This window comes from Bombina bombina, chromosome 1 (genome assembly GCF_027579735.1).
Source record: "Bombina bombina isolate aBomBom1 chromosome 1, aBomBom1.pri, whole genome shotgun sequence".
In the NCBI taxonomy this organism is placed as follows: Eukaryota; Metazoa; Chordata; class Amphibia; order Anura; family Bombinatoridae; genus Bombina; species Bombina bombina.
The window spans coordinates 55,998,026-56,017,234 of record NC_069499.1 but is presented as its reverse complement, the minus strand read 5'-3'; the positions used below and the strand labels follow the sequence as shown (position 1 = coordinate 56,017,234).

Here is a 19,209-nt window from a genome sequence, read left to right as displayed (position 1 = left end):
TTTTAAGTGCAACAATATGGTCTTTAAAATGTATGGACATATCAGTACACGTGGGACACATTTTGAGAGGGGGTTCCACCATGGCTTCTAAACACATTGAACAAGGATTTTCCTTGGTGACAGACATGTTTAAAAGACTAGTAGTAAGACAAACAGGCTTAGAAATCACATTAATCAAGCAAAAACACACTTTGCAAAAAAACCTTACTGTGCCTTTAAGGAATAAAAAAGGCACACAATTTTCCAAAACAGTGAAAAATGCACCAAACTTTCTTAAATGTTCACAGTATGTACCTAAAGCATTGGTAAGATTGCACAACTAGCAAAAAAAATCAATTAACCCCTTAATGCCCAAACCGGATCAATAGTAAGCTAACAGACCAGTTAAAACAAATTTAGCACCTCTCCACAGCTCTGCTGTGGCCCTACCTTCCCTTAGGAGTCGGATTTATGGGGAAAAAGCTTCTTATGGGTCCTCAAACTGTAGCAGGAGCCACCATGTGAACACAGCCTGAAAATCTAGTCAATCTAACTGCGCATCTGAGGCGCAAAATTAGGCCCCTCCCACCTTACTCCGGTGCTGTGAGGCCTAAATAAACACTCCTAGGAGTTATAATATTAACCATGTGGGTAACAACCCCTGAAAGAAAACCCAAAGGGACCTTTTAAGTGTCTCAAAAATGTTATTTATAAGTAAAACCGTTTGCCATAAAAAAGTGTCAACCCATAAAAACAGAATTTATGTTTACCTGATAAAATTTCTTTCTCCTACGGTGTGTCCGGTCCACGGCTTCATCCTTACTTGTGGGATATTCTCTTCCCCTACAGGAAATGGCAATGAGAGCACACAGCAAAAGCTGTCCATATAGCCCCCCCTCTGGCTCCGCCCCCCAGTCATTCGACCGACGGTTAGGAGAAAAAGGAGAAACTATAGGGTGCCGTGGTGACTGTAGTGTACAGAAATAAAAAAAATTAAACCTGACTAAAAGCCCGTAGGAGAAAGAAATTTATCAGGTAAACATAAATTCTGTTTTCTCCTACATTGGTGTGTCCGGTCCACGGCTTCATTCTTACTTGTGGGAACCAATACCAAAGCTTTAGGACACGGATGAAGGGAGGGAACAAGTCAGGTAACCTAAACGGAAGGCACCACAGCTTGCAAAACCTTTCTCCCAAAAACAGCCTCCGAAGAAGCATAAGTATCGAATTTGTAAAATTTGGCAAAAGTATGCAGAGAAGACCAAGTCGCTGCCTTACAGATCTGATCAACAGAAGCCTCATTCTTGAAGGCCCATGTGGAAGCCACAGCTCTAGTAGAGTGAGCTGTAATTCGTTCAGGAGGCTGCCGTCCGGCAGTCTCATAAGCCAATCAGATGATGCTTTTCAGCCAAAAGGAAAGAGAGGTAGCAGTAGCTTTCTGCCCTCTCCTCTTACCAGAATAAACGACAAACAAGGATGATGTCTGTCTGAAATCCTTTGTTGCTTCTAAATAGAATTTTAAAGCACGGACCACATCTAAGTTGTGTAACAAACGTTCCTTCTTCGAAACTGGATTCGGACACAGAGAAGGAACAACTATTTCCTGGTTAATATTCCTGTTGGAAACCACTTTAGGAAGAAAACCAGGCTTGGTACGTAAAACTACCTTATCTGTATGGAATACCAGATAGGGAGAAGTACACTGCAAAGCAGACAATTCAGAAACTCTTCTAGCAGAAGAAATAGCAACCAAAAACAGAACTTTCCAAGATAGTAACTTAATATCTATGGAATGTAAGGGTTCAAACGGAACCCCTTGAAGAACTGAAAGAACTAAGTTTAGACTCCATGGAGGAGTTATAGGTCTGTAGACAGGCTTTATTCTGACTAACGCCTGTACAAACGCCTGTACATCTGGCACGGCTGCCAGACGTTTGTGCAACAAAACAGACAGAGCAGATATCTGTCCTTTTAAAGAACTAGCAGACAAACCTTTATCCAAACCCTCTTGGAGAAAGGAAAGTATCCTAGGAATTTTAATTTTACTCCAAGAGAATCCCTTGGATGCGCACCAACGGATATATTTTTGCCATATCTTATGGTAAATTTTCCTAGTCACAGGTTTTCTGGCTTGAACCAGAGTATCTATAACCGAATCTGAAAACCCACGCTTAGATAGAATCAAGCGTTCAATTTCCAAGCAGTCAGTTGCAGAGAGACTAGATTTGGATGTTCGAATGGACCTTGTATTAGAAGATCCTGCCTCAAAGGTAGCTTCCATGGTGGAGCCGATGACATATTCACCAGGTCTGCATACCAAGTCCTGCGTGGCCATGCAGGAGCTATTAGAATCACCGAGGCATTCTCCTGTTTGATCCTGGCTACAAGCCTGGGAAGGAGAGGGAACGGTGGAAACACATAAGCCCGATTGAACATCCAGGGCGCCACCAATGCATCCACTAGTGTCGCCTTGGGATCCCTGGATCTGGACCCGTAGAGAGGAACCTTGGAGTTCTGACGAGACGCCATCAGATCCATATCTGGAATGCCCCATAGTTGAGTTAACTGGGCAAAGACCTCCGGGTGAAGTTCCCACTCCCCCGGATGGAAAGTCTGCCGACTCAAATAATCCGCCTCCCAGTTGTCTACTCCTGGGATGTGAATTGCAGATAGATGGCAAGAGTGATCCTCCGCCCATTTGATGATCTTGGATACCTCTCTCATCGCCAAGGAACTCTTTGTTCCCCCCTGATGATTGATGTATGCTACAGTCGTCATGTTGTCCGACTGAAATCTTATGAATTTGGGCTTCGCTAGTTGAGGCCAAGCCAGGAGCGCATTGAATATCGCTCTCAGTTCCAAAATGTTTATCGGGAGAAGAGACTCTTCCCGAGACCATAGACCCTGAGCTTTCAGAGAGTCCCAGACCGCGCCCCAGCCTAAGAGACTGGCGTCAGTCGTGACAATGACCCACTCTGGTCTGCGGAAACTCATTCCCTGAGACAGGTGATCCTGAGTCAACCACCAGAGGAGTGAGTCTCTGGTTACCTGGTCTACTTGAATCTGGGGAGACAAGTCTGCATTATCCCCATTCCACTGTTTGAGCATGCACAGTTGCAATGGTCTTAAATGAATTCGAGCAAAAGGAACCACGTCCATTGCTGCAACCATTAGTCCTATTACTTCCATGCACTGAGCTATGGAAGGCTGAGGAATAGATTGAAGAACTCGACAAGCATTTAGAAATTTTAACTTTCTGACCTCTGTCAGAAAAATCTTAATTTCCACAGAATCTATTATTGTTCCCAGAAAAGGAACCCTTGTGGACGGGGACAGGGAACTCTTTTCTATGTTCACCTTCCACCCGTGAGACCTGAGAAAGGCTAAAACAATGTCTGTATGAGCCCTTGCTTTGGAAAGGGACGACGCTTGGATTAGAATGTCGTCTAGGTAAGGTGCTACAGCAATGCCCCTCGGCCTTAGGACCGCTAGAAGGGACCCTAGCACCTTTGTGAAAATTCTGGGAGCAGTGGCTAAACCAAACGGAAGAGCCACGAACTGGTAATGTTTGTCCAGAAAGGCGAACCTCAGGAACTGATGATGATCTTTGTGGATAGGAATATGCAGGTACGCATCCTTTAAGTCCACGGTAGTCATATATTGACCCTCCTGGATTGTTGGTAAAATCGTCCGAATGGTTTCCATTTTGAATGATGGAACTCTGAGGAATTTGTTTAGAATTTTTAAATCCAGAATTGCCCTGAAGGTTCCCTCTTTTTTGGGAACTACAAACAGGTTTGAGTAAAAACCCAGACCTTGTTCCGCTGTTGGAACTGGGTTTATCACTCCCATTTTTAATAGGTCTCCTACGCAATGTAAGAATGCCTGTCTCTTTATCTGGTCTGAAGATAAGCGAGACATGTGGAACCTTCCCCTTGGAGGAAGTTCCTTGAACTCTAGAAGATACCCCTGAGAGACAATTTCTAGTGCCCAGGGATCCGGAACATCTCTTGCCCAAGCCTGAGCAAAGAGAGAAAGTCTGCCCCCTACTAGACCTGGTCCCGGATCGGGGGCTACCACTTCATGCTGTCTTGGTAGCAGCAGCAGGTTTATTGGCCTGTTTACCCTTGTTCCAGCCTTGCAATGGTTTCCATGCTGGTTTAGGCTGGGAAGCGGTACCCTCTTGTCTAGAGGCTGCAGAGTTAGAAGCCGGTCCGTTCCTGAAATTGCGAAAGGAACGAAAATTAGATTTGTTCTTAGCCTTGAAAGGCCTATCCTGTGGGAGGGCATGGCCCTTTCCCCCAGTGATGTCTGAAATAATCTCCTTCAATTCTGGCCCGAAAAGGGTCTTACCTTTGAAAGGAATATTAAGTAATTTTGTTTTGGACGACACATCCACCGACCAAGATTTTAGCCAAAGCGCCCTGCGCGCCACTATTGCAAAACCTGAGTTTTTCGCAGCTAATTTTGCCAATTGAAAAGCGGCATCCAAAATAAAGGAATTAGCCAACTTTAGTGCGTGAATTCTGTCCATGACTTCATCATATGGAGTCTACTTTTGGAGCAAACTTTCTAGTTCCTCGAACCAAAAAGACGGCGCCGTAGTGACAGGAATAATGCACGAAATTGGTTGAAGAAGGAAACCCTGCTGAACAAAAATCTTTTTAAGCAATCCTTCCAATTTTTTATCCATAGGATCTTTGAAAGCACAACTGTCCTCTATAGGAATAGTTGTGCGCTTGGCTAGCGTTGAAACTGCCCCCTCTACCTTAGGGACCGTTTGCCATGCGTCCCTTCTGGGGTCGACAATGGGGAACATTTTCTTAAATATAGGAGGTGGAACAAAAGGTACACCTGGCTTCTCCCACTCCTTAGTCACTATGTCCGCCACCCTCTTGGGTATCGGAAAAGCATCAGCGTGCACTGGGACCTCTAAGAATTTGTCCATTTTGCACAACTTCTCTGGAATTACCAAAGAATCACAATCATCAAGAGTAGCTAGCACCACCTTAAGCAGGGCGCGGAGATGTTCTAGCTTAAATTTAAATGCCACGATATCAAGTTCTGCCTGCTGAGAAATTTTTCCTGAATCAGAAATTTCTCCCAGAGACAGACCCTCCCTCACTGCCAACTCAGATTGATGTGAGGGTATAACAGATAAATTATCGTCAGCGCCTACTTGCTCATCCTTTGTATTTAAAACTGAGCAATCACGCTTTCTGGGAAATGCTGGCAGTTTGGATAAAAGAGCTGCTATAGAATTATCCATTACTGCTGTTAATTGCTGCATAGTAACAAGCATTGGCGCGCTAGATGTACTAGGTATCGCCTGCGCGGGCAAAACTGGTGTTGACACAGAAGGAGAGGATGATGAACTATCCCCACTACCTTCATGTCTCTTTGCAGATGATACAAAAATTTGCAACAGAGTGGATGTTCCAGGGGGGGTAGACAAAATGAGAAGTGATATACAACAATTGGAGGATTGGACAAATGACTGGGGTCTAAAGTTTAACACAGCAAAGTGTAAAATAATGCATTTAGGGAAGAAAAATCCAAATGTTAATTACAGACTCAATGACACTTTACTGACTGTTACAGACGAGGAACAGGACTTGGGAATTATTATTTCAGATGATTTAAAACTTAGTAAACAATGTAGTAATGCAGCGAGTAAGGCTAGCAGAATGCTTGGATGTATTGGTAGAGGTATTTGCAGCAGAAATAGTAAGGTTCTTATGCCACTTTATAGATCATTAGTTAGGCCTCATCTTGAGTATTGTGTGCAGTTCTGGAGACCATATCTTCAGAAGGATATTAACAAACTTGAATCTGTGCAAAGGAGGGCTACCAAAATGGTACATGGTCTAAAAAATAAAACTTACCAGGATAGGCTCAATGACCTAAATATGTATAGCTTAGAGGAGAGAAGGGAAAGAGGTGATATGATAGCAACTTTCAAGTACATTAAAGGGTTTAGTAAAACTGAGGCTGTGGGTATTTTACATAAAATGGAAAATTCAAGAACAAGGGGTCATGAGCTCAAGCTAAAGGGTAGTAGATTCAGGAGTAATTTGAGGAAGCACTTCTTTACAGAAAGAGTGATTGATTTATGGAATAAACTTCCTCAAGAGGTAGTAGCAACAAACACTGTGGGGGACTTTAAAAATGCATGGGACAAGCATAGGGCTATCCTACGAACTAGATAAGTTTATACTGTTAGGTAAGGTCGGGCAGACTTGCTGGGCCTATGGCTCTTATCTGCCGTCAATATCTATGTTTCTATGTTTCTATGTTTCATTAGAAGAATCATCTTGGGCAACCTTATTAAATGTGACAGTACTGTCCTTACTTTGTTTGGACGCCATGGCACAATTTGCACATACATTTAAAGGGGGAACCACCTTGGCCTCCATACACACAGAACATATGCTATCTGAAGGTTTAGACATGTTAGACAGATTTAGGCAGGCTATAAATGCAAGAAAAACAATTTTAAACAAAACCGTTACTGTCTCTTTAAATAATAAAAAGAGCACACTTTATTTCTGAATGTTCAAAAAACTATCAAAGAAATATCCGATATTTCTGAAATTTTCACCCCAGTGTCTTAATGCTTTGAAAGTATTGCACACCAAATTTCAAGTCTCTAAACCCTTAAATGAGCAAACCGGAGCTAATAGTTCGATTTACCGGTTTAAACACACTACAGTCCCTGCCACAGACTTTGCTGCGGCTTTTACCTTCCTTAGGGGTGATTCACCACAGAATTAAGCCTCCCTGAGTCCTTTTCTCAGTCACAGGACCCTCTCACATGAAGCTGCATGCACTGCCTATGAAAGTAACTGCGCAACTGAGGCGTGAAAAACAGAATTTATGTAAGAACTTACCTGATAAATTAATTTCTTTCATATTAGCAAGAGTCCATGAGCTAGTGACGTATGGGATATACATTCCTACCAGGAGGGGCAAAGTTTCCCAAACCTCAAAATGCCTATAAATACACCCCTCACCACACCCACAATTCAGTTTAACGAATAGCCAAGAAGTGGGGTGATAAAAAAGTGCGAAAGCATATAAAATAAGGAATTGGAATAATTGTGCTTTATAACAAATCATAACCACCACAAAAAAAGGGCGGGGCCTCATGGACCTCTTGCTAATATGAAAGAAATGAATTTATCAGGTAAGTTCTTACATAAATTAATGTTTCTTTCATGTAATTAGCAAGAGTCCATGAGGCAAGTGACGTATGGGATAATGATTACCCAAGATGTGGATCTTTCCACACAAGAGTCACTAGAGAGGAGGGATAAAATAAAGACAGGCCAATTCCTGCTGAAAATAATCCACACCCAAAATAAGTTTAATGAAAAACATAAGCAGAAGATTCAAACTGAAACCGCTGCCTGAAGTACTTTTCTACCAAAATCTGCTTCAGAAGAAGAAAATACATCAAAATGGTAGAATTTAGTAAAAGTATGCAAAGAGGACCAGTTGCTGCTTTGCAAATCTGATCACCGAAGCTTCATTCCTAAACGGCCCAGGAAGTAGAAACTGACCTAGTAAATTGAGCTGTAATCCTCTGAGGGCGGAGTTTTACCCGAACTCAACATAGGCAAGATGAATTAAAGATTTCAACCAAGATGGCCAAAGAAAATGGCAGAAGCATTCTGGCCTTTTCTAGCACCGAAAAAATAACAAAATAGGACTAGAAGTCTTTCGGAAAGACTTAGTAGCTTCAAACATAATATTTCAAAGCTCTAACAACCATCCAAAGAATGCAACGATTTCTCCTTAGAATTCTTAGGATTAGGACAGAAAATGAAGGAACCACAATTTTCTCTACTAATGTTGTTGGAATTCACAACTTTAGGTAAAAATTCAAAGAAGTTCGCAACACCAGCCTTATCCTGATGAAAAAATCAGAAAAGGAGACTCACAAGAAAGAGCAGATAATTCATGAAACTCTTCTGGCAGAAGAGATGGCCAAAAGGAACAAAACTTTCCAAGAAAGTAATTTAATGTCCAATGAATGCATAGGTTCAAACGGAGGAGCTTGAAGAGCTCCCAGAACCAAATTCAAAACTCCAAGAGGGAGAAATTGACTTAATGACAGGTTTTTATACGAACCAAAGCTTGTACAAAACAATGAATATTAGGAAGAATAGCAATCTTTCTGTGAAAAAGAACAGAAAAGAGCAGAGATTTGACCTTTCAAGGAACTTGCGGACAAACCTTATCTAAACCATCCTGAAGAAACTGTAAAATTCTCGAATTCTAAAAGAATGCCAAGGAAAAATGATGAGAAAGACACCAAGAAATATAAGTCTTCCAGACTCTATAATATATCTCTCTAGATACAGATTTACGAGCCTGTAACATAGTATATAATCACAGAGTCAGAGAAACCTCTTTGACCAAGAATCAAGCGTTCAATCTCCATACCTTTAAATTTAAGGATTTCAGATCCTGATGGAAAAAAGGACCTTGTGACAGAAGGTCTGGTCTTAACGGAAGAGTCCACGGTTGGCAAGAGGCCATCCGGACAAGATCCGCATACCAACACCTGTGAGTGCCATGCCAGAGCTACCAGCAGAACAAACGAGCATTTCCTTCAGAATCTTGGAGATTACTCTTGGAAGAAGATCTAGAGGTGGAAAGATATACAGCAGGATGATACTTCCAAGGAAGTGATAATGCATCCACTGCTCCGCTCCTCCTGAGGATCCCGGGATCTGGACAGATACCTGGGGAAGTTTCTTGTTTAGATGAGACGCCATCATATCTATTTCTGGAAGTTCCCACATTTGAACAATCTGAAGAAATACCTCTGGGTGAAGAGAACCATTCGCCGGATGCCAACGTTTAGGCGACTGAGATAAACCGCTTCCCAATTGTCTATACCTGGGATATGACACCGCAGAGATTAGACAGGAGCTGGATTTCCGCCCAAACCAAAATTCGAGATACTTCATTCAATAGCCAGAGGACTGTGAGATCCCTCCTTGATGATCGATGTATGCCACAGTTGTGACATTGTCTGTCTGAAAACAAATGAAACGATTCTCTCTTCAGAAGATGCCAAAACTGAAGAGCTCTCTGAAAATTGCACGGGAGTTCCAAAATATTGATCGGTAATCTCACCTCCTGAGATTCCCAAACTCCTTGTGCCGGTCAGAGATGCCCCCACACAGCTCCCCAACCTGTGAGATCTCGCATCTGTTGAAATTACAGTCCAGGTCGGAAGCACAAAAGAAGCCCCCCTGAATTAAAACGATGGTGATTCTGTCACCACGTTAGAGAGTGTCGAACAATCGGTTTTAAAGATATCTTTGTGTAATCCTTGCACCATTGATTCAGTCATGACAGAGCTGAAAGAGGTCGCATGTGAAAACGAGCAAAGGGGATCGCAGTCCGATGCAGCAGTCATAAGACCTAGAATTTCCATGCATAAGGCTATCCGAAGGGAATGATTGTGACTGAAGGTTTCGACAAGCTGAAATCAATTTTAGACGTCACTTGTCTGTTTAAAGACAGAGTCATGGACACTGAATCTCTCTGGAAAACCCAGAAAAGTTACCCTTGTCTGAGGAATCAATGAACTTTTTGGTAAATTGATCCTCCAACCATGATCTTGAAGAAACAACACAAGTCGATTCGTATGAGATTCTGCTAAATGTAAAGACTGAGCAAGTACCAAGATATCGTCCAAATAAGGAAATACCACAATACCCTGTTCTCTGATTACAGACAGAAGGGCACCGAGAACCTTTGTAAAAATTCTTGGAGCTGTAGCTAGGCCAAACGGCAGAGCCACAAACTGGTAATGCTTGTCCAGAAAAGAGAATCTCAGGAACTGATAATGATCTGGATGAATCGGAATATGCAGATATGCATCCTGTAAATCTATTGTGGACATATAATGCCCTTGCTGAACAAAAGGCAAGATAGTCCTTACAGTTACCATCTTGAACGTTGGTATCCTTACATAACGATTCAATATTTTTAGATCCAGAACTGGTCTGAAGGAATTCTCCTTCTTTGGTACAATGAAGAGATTTGAATAAAACCCCATCCCCTGTTCCGGAACTGGAACTGGCATAATTACTCCAGCCAACTCTAGATCTGAAACACAATTCAGAATTGCTTGAGCTTTCACTGGAATAACTGGGACAACGGGAAAGAAAAAATCTCTTTGCAGGCAGGTCTCATCTTGAAACCATTCTGTACCCCTTCTGAAACAATGTTCTGAATCCAAAGATTGTGAACAGAATTGATCCAAATTGAAAAGAAACGTACCTGCCCCCTACCAGCTGAGCTGGATGAGGGCCGCACCTTCATGTGGAACTTAGAAGCAGGCTTTGCCTTTCTAGCAGGCTTTGATTTATTCCAGGACCGGAGATGGTTTACCAAACTGAAAACTGCTCCTGAGGAAGAAGGATTAGGCTTTTGTTCTTTGTTGAAACGAAAGGAACGAAAACGATTATTAGCCCTGTTTTTACCCTTAGATTTTTTATCCTGTGGTAAAAAAGTTCCTTTCCCACCAGTAACAGTTTGATAAATAGAACTCCAACTGAGAACCAAATAATTTGTTACCCCTGGAAAGAAATGGGAAAGTAGAGTTGATTTAGAAGCCATATCAGCATTCCAAGTTTTAAGCCATAAAGCTCTTCTAGCTAAAATAGGCTAGAGACATAACCTGACATATCAACTCTGATAATATCAAAAATGGCATCACAGATAAAATTATTAGCATGCTGAAGAAGAATAATAATATCATGAGAAATCATGATCTGTTACTTGGTTGCGCTAAAGTTTCCAACCAAAAAGCTTGAAGCTGCAGCAACAGTCAGCCAATGATATAGCAGGTCTAAGAAGATTACCTGAACACAGATAAGGCTTTTCTTAGAAAGGATCCTTAAACGAAGTACCATCTGACGTAGGAATAGTAGTACGTTTAGCAAGGGTAGAAATAGCCCCATCAACTTTAGGGAATTTTGTCCCAAAATTCTAATCTGTCAGACGGCACAGGATATAATTGCTTAAAACGTTTAGAAGGAGTAAATGAATTAACCCAAATTTATCCCCATTCTTTGGAAATTACTTGCAGAAATAGCATTAGGAACAGTAGATTTAAATACCTTATCTAAACGTTTAGAATTAGTATCAAGAGGACCAGAATCCTCTATTTCTAAAGCAATTAGTACTTCTTTAAGTAAAGAACGAATAAATTCCATTTTAAATAAATATGAAGATCTATCAGCACCAATCTCTGAGACAGAATCCTCTGAACCAGAAGAGTCATCAGAATCAGGAATGATGAAGTTCATTTAAAAATTCATCTGTAGGGAGAGAAGTTTTTAAAAGATTTTTATTACGTTTACTAGAAGGAGAAATAACAGACATAGCCTTCTTTATTGGATTTCAGAAACCAAAATCTCTTATGTTATCAGGAACATTCTGCACCTTAGATGTTGAAGGAACTGCAACAGGCAATGGTACTTTACTAAAAGGAAATATCTATCTGCATTAACAAGTTTGTCGAATGACAATTAATACAAACAACAAGCCGGAGGAATAGCTACCAAAAGTTTACAGCAGATACACTTAGCTTTGGTAGATCCAGCACTAGACAGCGATTTTCCTGTAGTATCTTCTGACTCAGATGCAACGTGAGACATCTTGCAATATGTAAGAGAAAAAAACAACATATATAAAGCAAAATTGATCAAATTCCTTAAATGACAGTTTCAGGAATGGGAAAAAAAATGCCAAAGAACAAGCTTCTAGCAACCAGAAGCAATGAAAAAAATGAGACTGAAATAATGTGGAGACAAAAGCGACGGCCCATAATTTTTTAGCGCCAAACTCAGACGCCCACAATTATTTGGCGCCTAAATGCTTTTTGCGCCAAAAATGACGCCACATCGGAACGCCGACATTTTTGGCGCATAATAACGTCAAAAATTGACGCAACTACTTCCGGCGACACGTATGACGCCGGAGAAACGAAAAGAATTTTTTTTGCGCCAAAAAAGTCCGCGCCAAGAATGATGCAAATAAAATGAAGCATTTTTAGCCCCCGCTGAGCCTAACAGCCCACAGGGAAAAAAGAGCTCAAATTTTTGAAGGTAAGAAAAAAAATGATTAATTCAAGTGCATTATCCCAAATATGAAACTGACTGTCTGAAAAATAAGGAATGTTGAACATTCTGAGTCAAGGCAAATAAATGTTTGAATACATATATTTAGAACTTTATAAACAAAGTGCCCAACCCATAGCTTAGAGTGTCACAGAAAATAAGATTTACTTACCCCAGGACACTCATCTACAAGTTTGTAGAAAGCCAAACCAGTACTGAGAACGAGAATCAGCAGAGGTAATGGTATATATAAGAGTATAATCGTCGATCTGAAAAAGGGAGGTAAGAGATGAATCTCTACGAACCGATAACAGAGAACCTATGAAATAGACCCCGTAGGAAGGAGATCACTGCATTCAAATAGGCAATACTCTCCTCACATCCCTCTGACATTCACTGCACGCTGAGAGGAAAAACCGGGGCTCCAACTTGTCGCGGGAGCGCATATCAACGTAGAATCTTAGCACAAACTTACTTCACCACTCCATCGGAGGGCAAAGTTTGTAAAAACTGAATTGTGGGTGTGGTGAGGGGTGTATTTTATAGGCATTTTGAGGTTTGGGAAACTTTGCCCCTCCTGGTAGGAATGTATATCCCATACGTCACTAGCTCATGGACTCTTGCTAATTACATGAAAGAAATGAGGCCTCCTCCCTCTGCATACCAGAGTGAAGGGGCCTTTCTGACTAGATTAGGCGTCTAAACAACTGCCAGGCGCAAATAAACGTTCCCAAAAGTGTTTCAATTCACAAAAAACACTCCAATTGTCATATAATGTGATAAAAAACTAATCAATTTAGCCCACAATAGTGTCAACCAGCATAGAGCCCAATTTGTAAGCCTTAATTCTGTTACTGAGTCTAAGAAAATGGCTTACCGGTCCCATAAGGGAAAACTGACAGTCTTCTAGCATTACTGGGTCTTGTTAGAAAAGAGACTGGTCATACCTGAAGCAGATAAGTCTGCAAACTGTTCCCCCCAACTGAAGTTCTCTGGTTTCAACAGTCCTGCGTGGGAACAGCAATGGATTTTAGTTACTGGTGCTAAAATCATACTCCTATTAACAGAAATCTTCATCACTTTCTGTTGTAGAGTAAATAGTACAAACCGGCACTATTTTAAAATAACAAACTCTTGATAGAAGAAATAAAACTACAACTAACACCACAAACTCTTTACCATCCCCGTGGAGATGCTACTTGTTCAGAGCGGCAAAGAGAATGACTGGGGGGCGGAGCCAGAGGGGGGCTATATGGACAGCTTTTGCTGTGTGCTCTCTTTGCCATTTCCTGTAGGGGAAGAGAATATCCCACAAGTAAGGATGAAGCCGTGGACCGGACACACCAATGTAGGAGAAATAGTGTCAACCAGCATAAATTAGCCCTGTTATGCAAGCTTGTAATTCCATACTTAGTTTCTGAATAAAGCTTACCCTTCCCTCATGGGGATCTTATCAGTCCTTTTCTAGCATTATCACAGTCTTGTCTAGAAATAAATGACTGAACATACCTTATTGCAGCCTAATCTGCAAATCGTTCCCCCCAACTGAAGTTTTCTTGTACTCCTCAGTCCTGTGTGGGAACAGCAGTGGATTTTAGTTACAAAATGCTAAAATCTCTTCCTCTCTGCAGAATCTTCATCCCTTTTCTGCTGGAGAGTATAATAGTACAAACCGGTACCATTTAAAAATAACAATAACTTTTGCTTGTAGAACAAAAACTACAAAACACACACCACATTCACTTAACCCTTCCGAGAGGTGAGACCCTATTGCTTAGAGCCGGCAGAAGAGAATGACTGGGGGGTGGAGCTAGAGAGGGAGCTATATGGACAGCTCTGCTGTGTGCCTCCTTTGCACTTCCTGTTAGGAAGGAGAATATCCCACAAGTAAAGGATGAATCCGTGGACTGGATACACCTTACAAGAGAAACATTCATATAAATATAATAAATGATAACCTGCTGCTCACAATTGTCATGAGCATGCAATATAATTTTATAACCAGTTTGGGAACACACAATCAAAATGGTCCGACATCCCTGACATTGGTAAAGTGTTGTTACTGCAGATAATGTTAGCAATGCATGCATCTATTAATACAAATATTCATGAAAACACACAAAAAGGAAGACTTTAGACTTGACTTTATCTCTTTTTTGATAATCTAGTGAATCTTCCATGAGATGTCTTTCATCCAATCTGTTTCTGGACCATTTTCATTTTTAAATAATATATAATCATATTAAATTGCATATTTAATATACAAATGCACAGATTTGTGGTGTAAAAATTAACTAAGATCAAACTTCCAAGAGAACAAATGAGGCTTAAACAAAATATCAGATTATTATCTGGTTGCTTATCAGGATAGATACTACTGCCCCATGTGTATCCGTGCACTATTGCATTAAAAGTCAAGGAACTTATCCTAGATACTAATTACAGATTAGCAGAGGAAGGAGAGGGCAGAATAAGAAGGTCTCACCACTTAGGCAGGGCTTTACCAGAGGTTCCGAGCAGACAGCCGGTAAACAGGTGCACTAGGCGGATTTGGCTCCTCAGAACGTTCACTCGTTTCCCACCACCAACTAATTCAATCCTCCAGTAATCGTTGGAATCTCCCGTTCCGTTCTGTGAGGAAGAGAAGCATCAAATGAGTAGGTTTTTCCCCCCCATTATGAACAGAGTTAGATCACTGGCCTCTGAATTTCCTCAGGTTTAATGGTTAATGGGTGAATTAGGAGGTTTACCCTTTCAAATATCTGAATTTTGTGAAAGTGTTGCCATTCTTTGTAGACTACTGTGTGATCCTGTATCATGAATAAAGATTTGCAGTGGGATTTTGATATTAGGAACACTGAGTTATAAAAAGTTAAGTGCCAGGTATCCTGTATTTAACTGCTTGTCTGGTATAATAAACCCAACTGATTTGTTCTGATCAGAGGTCTAATAAGGCACATGGCTGACAGGACAAAGGGAATGAGAGTCATACTTAAAGGGACACTGAACCCAAATTTTTTCTTTTGTGATTCAGATAGAGCATGAAATTTTAAGCAACTTTCTAATATACTCCTATTATCAAATTTTATTCATTCTCTTGGTATCTTTATTTGAAATGCAAGAATGTAAGTTTAGATGCCGGCCCATATTTGGTGAACAACCTGGGTTGTCCTTGCTGATTGGTGGAAAAATTCATCCACCAATAAAAAAGTGCTGTCGAGAGTTCTGAATAAAAAAAAAAGCTTAGATGTCGTCTTTTTCAAATAAATATAGCAGGAGAATGAAGAAAAATTAATAATAAGAGTAAATTAGAAAGTTGCTTAAAATTGCATGCTCTACCTGAATCACAAAAGAAAAAAATTGGGTTCAGTGTCCCTTTAAAATCTCATGAGTATATAAAGCTGACAAGGGCTGCTGAGCTTTGGTTGTGCCCAATGTGAGACCATTGCTCTAGAAACTGTGGTCTATTGTGCGTATATGGTTCAGAAGCTGCAGCATCATCATCTGAGGTCTAACCTAGATATATAATTGATGGGGGTCTGATATGTGTGCATAACTAATAAGGGCTACAGACAATGGGGTCTGATCAGATGTCAAACATGGGGTTATAACAGACTAGAATGGAAGTAATGTTTGATCTAAATTCTGATGCGGACCTAACAGGGTCACAGGACTATGGGATCTTATCTCACCTACTGCTATCTAGCAACTCTATCCATATTGTACCTAACTGTAATGGTGTATCCACGTTACATGAATATTTAAAGTAAAGGTAAATTTTGCTCATTGATAATTAATATTTATATTCCTTTTATAGTGTTAAATCAAGTCACTAGTTTTTTTTTTAATAAAACTATTATTATTTATATACTTTTAAAAGTAAATTTTATCTACCGTAGGTTAGGACAGCTACAAGCGAGTTCTGAGAGTGACAAAGCAGAAAATGTGAGGCCCGCTATATCTGTGCGTTAGCATAGAAATACAATTGTATATTTTGGGAATAAATTGTGATTAGAAGTGATGCGATTCTGGTTACTAAAGGGACATAATTCGTTAGAGCATGTAATTTAGCACTAGCGAGGCTGCAATGTTAGTAAGTATTGCTCAGGAGCCACAGAGAACCGGCAATTAGCTCAATGGCTGTATACATTTGGCACCAGCAGTTCTTTGCAGTTTCATAGTGGTAATTTAACTAAATGTTTAAACCCTTTGCCTGGTTATACAGTGCAGTCTATTAGTATTTAGACACAATGTCTTGTTTTTGTTTACTGGGCCAAAAGAAATTGGTAAAATTTACATTATCGTAAACAAAACGCTCACATTTCCTGCTTGGCTTAAAACGCTTTCAATGACACAAATGAGATATAGACAACTGTAACCTTTTTTGTAATTCTTTCAAAAGATTTGTATGTAATTGAGCTATAATTCTCTTTTGAGGAAAGATAATCGTATATTATTGGATTATGGAAAGAACTGGTAAGAGGGGGGGGTCAGCTTTTACATTTTTAGATGCTAAAATGCAAAACAATATAGAATTAAGCCTTAAGAACATCACCCAGAGATCACGTTTGAAGTTCAGTCATCGGATACAAAAGATTCTTCCAGTAACCAGTATTAGGATTGACATGAGGGTTCCCTGTAACATATGTTCCCATTCTAATAGCATCATTTTCATTGCCAAGAAAACCTTGTTATCAAAATCATTCAATAATACTTTGCCAAATTGTTCTTTTAAAAATGCCACTGGATGAAAAGAAAATATAGAAACAGGATCTCTCCGAGGACCAAATGCTATAAAGCTCTCAGATAAGATTATCTAAATGAATCCTGGATACCTCACAGGATTTTAGAAAGGCAGATTTTGTTACGACTTTCTAAGGTGCATTCCCTTCATTTCTGGATGTAAAAGACAGACAACCACAGTACAATATAGCACTGCATGACAAAGTTTTGTTTACATTTACACATCATGTAATAGATTTTCACTTTTTTATGCATTACCTGTAGAGAAATAGGATAGATATACTTTGAGAATACAGTACAATGTTATCCATGAAAAACTAATACTAAAAACAAATGCGTCCAAATGAATACATGGATATAAATGGCATGCTATAGCATTTAAAGGTTCATAAAATGAAAATTTAAAAAATAATCAAAATTTACCATCAAATGTACTTTGTTCTCTTGATATCCTTTGTTGAATGCAGGTAGGTAGGCTCAGGGCTTTTGCAAGGGGATATCCCATAGTTAAAGTATTCTCAATTGCTTTTACAGTGTACTGATTCCTATATATAAATATATGATATCCCTGGTTATTTTTGCTTTTCTTGCAATAAAATTAACTCTTTCATCTATCACTTTCAGCAACTGTTATTCTATATATAAAATGAGAGGGTTATTTTTGAGTCTTACAAATCTGACGATTTGTGATTACCTTTCTTTTAACTATGCTGTTATAAGTTATTAATGTCTGTCTATCCAATAGTGCCACCTCTTCTTTCAATCTGTCCAGTGTTGAAAGATTGTAGCTTATCTTTAGTCAATACATTAGCTTGTCTATTGTGAGCTTGGAGGGCACCTAGTTATTGCTAATTCAATATGTCAAGGGTGGCATTAATCAAAACAAATGCAATTTCTTCAGGTCTTTTTGAAATAAAACTATTTTCTGTCCAATTAGTAGTAAGTCCGGTTATTCTATGATGTCTATCCAAAGTCAAATTTAATTTAAAATATATATATATATATATATATTATTTTATTTAGGAAGATCAGTAGAAGAAAAGCTAAAAGGATTTAAAAGCAAGCTACAAAAAAGTTGGTATACAAGGCAACAAATTTTGTATGTCAGCAGTCTAAAAGTAAGCGCTAAACTTAAAGGGACACTGAACCCAAAAATTTTCTTTCGTGATTCAGATAGAGCATGCAATTCTAAGCAACTTTCTAATTTACTCCTATTATCAAGTTTTCTTCATTATCTTGGTATGTTTATTTGAAAAGAAAGAATGTAAGTTTAGATGCCGGCCCATTTTTGGTGAACAACCTGGGTTGTCCTTACTGATTTAACAGCACCAATAAACAAGTGCTGTCCATGGTCCTGAACCAAAAATTTGCTGGCTCCTTAGCTGAGATGCCTTCTTTTTCAAATAAAAATAGCAAGAGAACAAAGAAAAATTGATAATAGAAGTAAATTAGAAAGTTGCTTAAAATTGAATGCTCTATCTGAATCATGAACGAAAAATTTTGGGTTCAGTGTCCCTTTAACAGAGTCCTTGCACAAAACATGTCAGATTACCTTTATTATAATATTTTCTTAATTTAAAATTTTTAATTTGTCATTGCGGCCTCGTCCCTTTTGTGCTATACGTTCACGAGGAATAACAAAAACATAATTTATGCTTACCAGATAAATTCCTTTCCTTCTGGATAGGGAGAGTCCACAGCTTCATTCCTTTCTGTTGGGAAATGCAACACCTGGCCACCAGGAGGAGGCAAAGACATCCCAGCCAAAGGCCCAAATATCCCTCCCACTTCCTCAGTCATTCTGCCGAGGGAACAAGGAAAAGTACGAGAAACATTAGGGTATAAATGGTGCCAGAAAAATAAAATAAATAGGGGCCCGCCCATAGACAAGAAAAAACGGGCAAGGGCCATGGACTCTCCCTATCCGGAAGGAAAGGAATTTATCTGGTAAGCATAAATTATGTTTACATTCCTAAGATAGGGAGAGTCCACAGCTTCATTCCTTACTGTTGGGAAAACTATACCCAAACTCCAGAGGACACTGAATGAATAACGGGAGGGAACAAAAAGGAAGATGCGGACCCTATTCTGAGGGCACCACAGCCTGCAAAACTTTAATCCCGAAAGCTGCTTCAGCCGAAGCAAAAACATCAACCTTGTAAAAGTTTGAAAAAGTATGTGAGGATGACCAAGTAGCTGCCTTACAAATCTGATCCATAGAGGCCTCGTTCTTAAAGGCCCAAGAGGAAGCCACTGCTCTAGTGGAATGAGCCGTTATCCACTGTCCCGCTGTCTCGTAAGCTAAGCGGATGACAATCCTTAACCAAAAAGATAGGTAAGT

The 19,209-nt window shown here is 39.9% G+C and overlaps 1 protein-coding gene across 1 annotated transcript in view; it reads right to left on the bottom strand.

Annotated features, from left to right (window-relative positions):
- Positions 1-19,209, bottom strand: part of POMT2 (protein O-mannosyltransferase 2) — a 277,327-nt gene that overhangs the window by 172,434 nt on the left and 85,684 nt on the right. Inside the window, exon 13 of the mRNA XM_053697367.1 lies at positions 14,611-14,756. Within this exon, the coding sequence (XP_053553342.1) occupies positions 14,611-14,756 (146 nt within the window). The remainder of the gene's footprint in view (positions 1-14,610; positions 14,757-19,209) is intronic.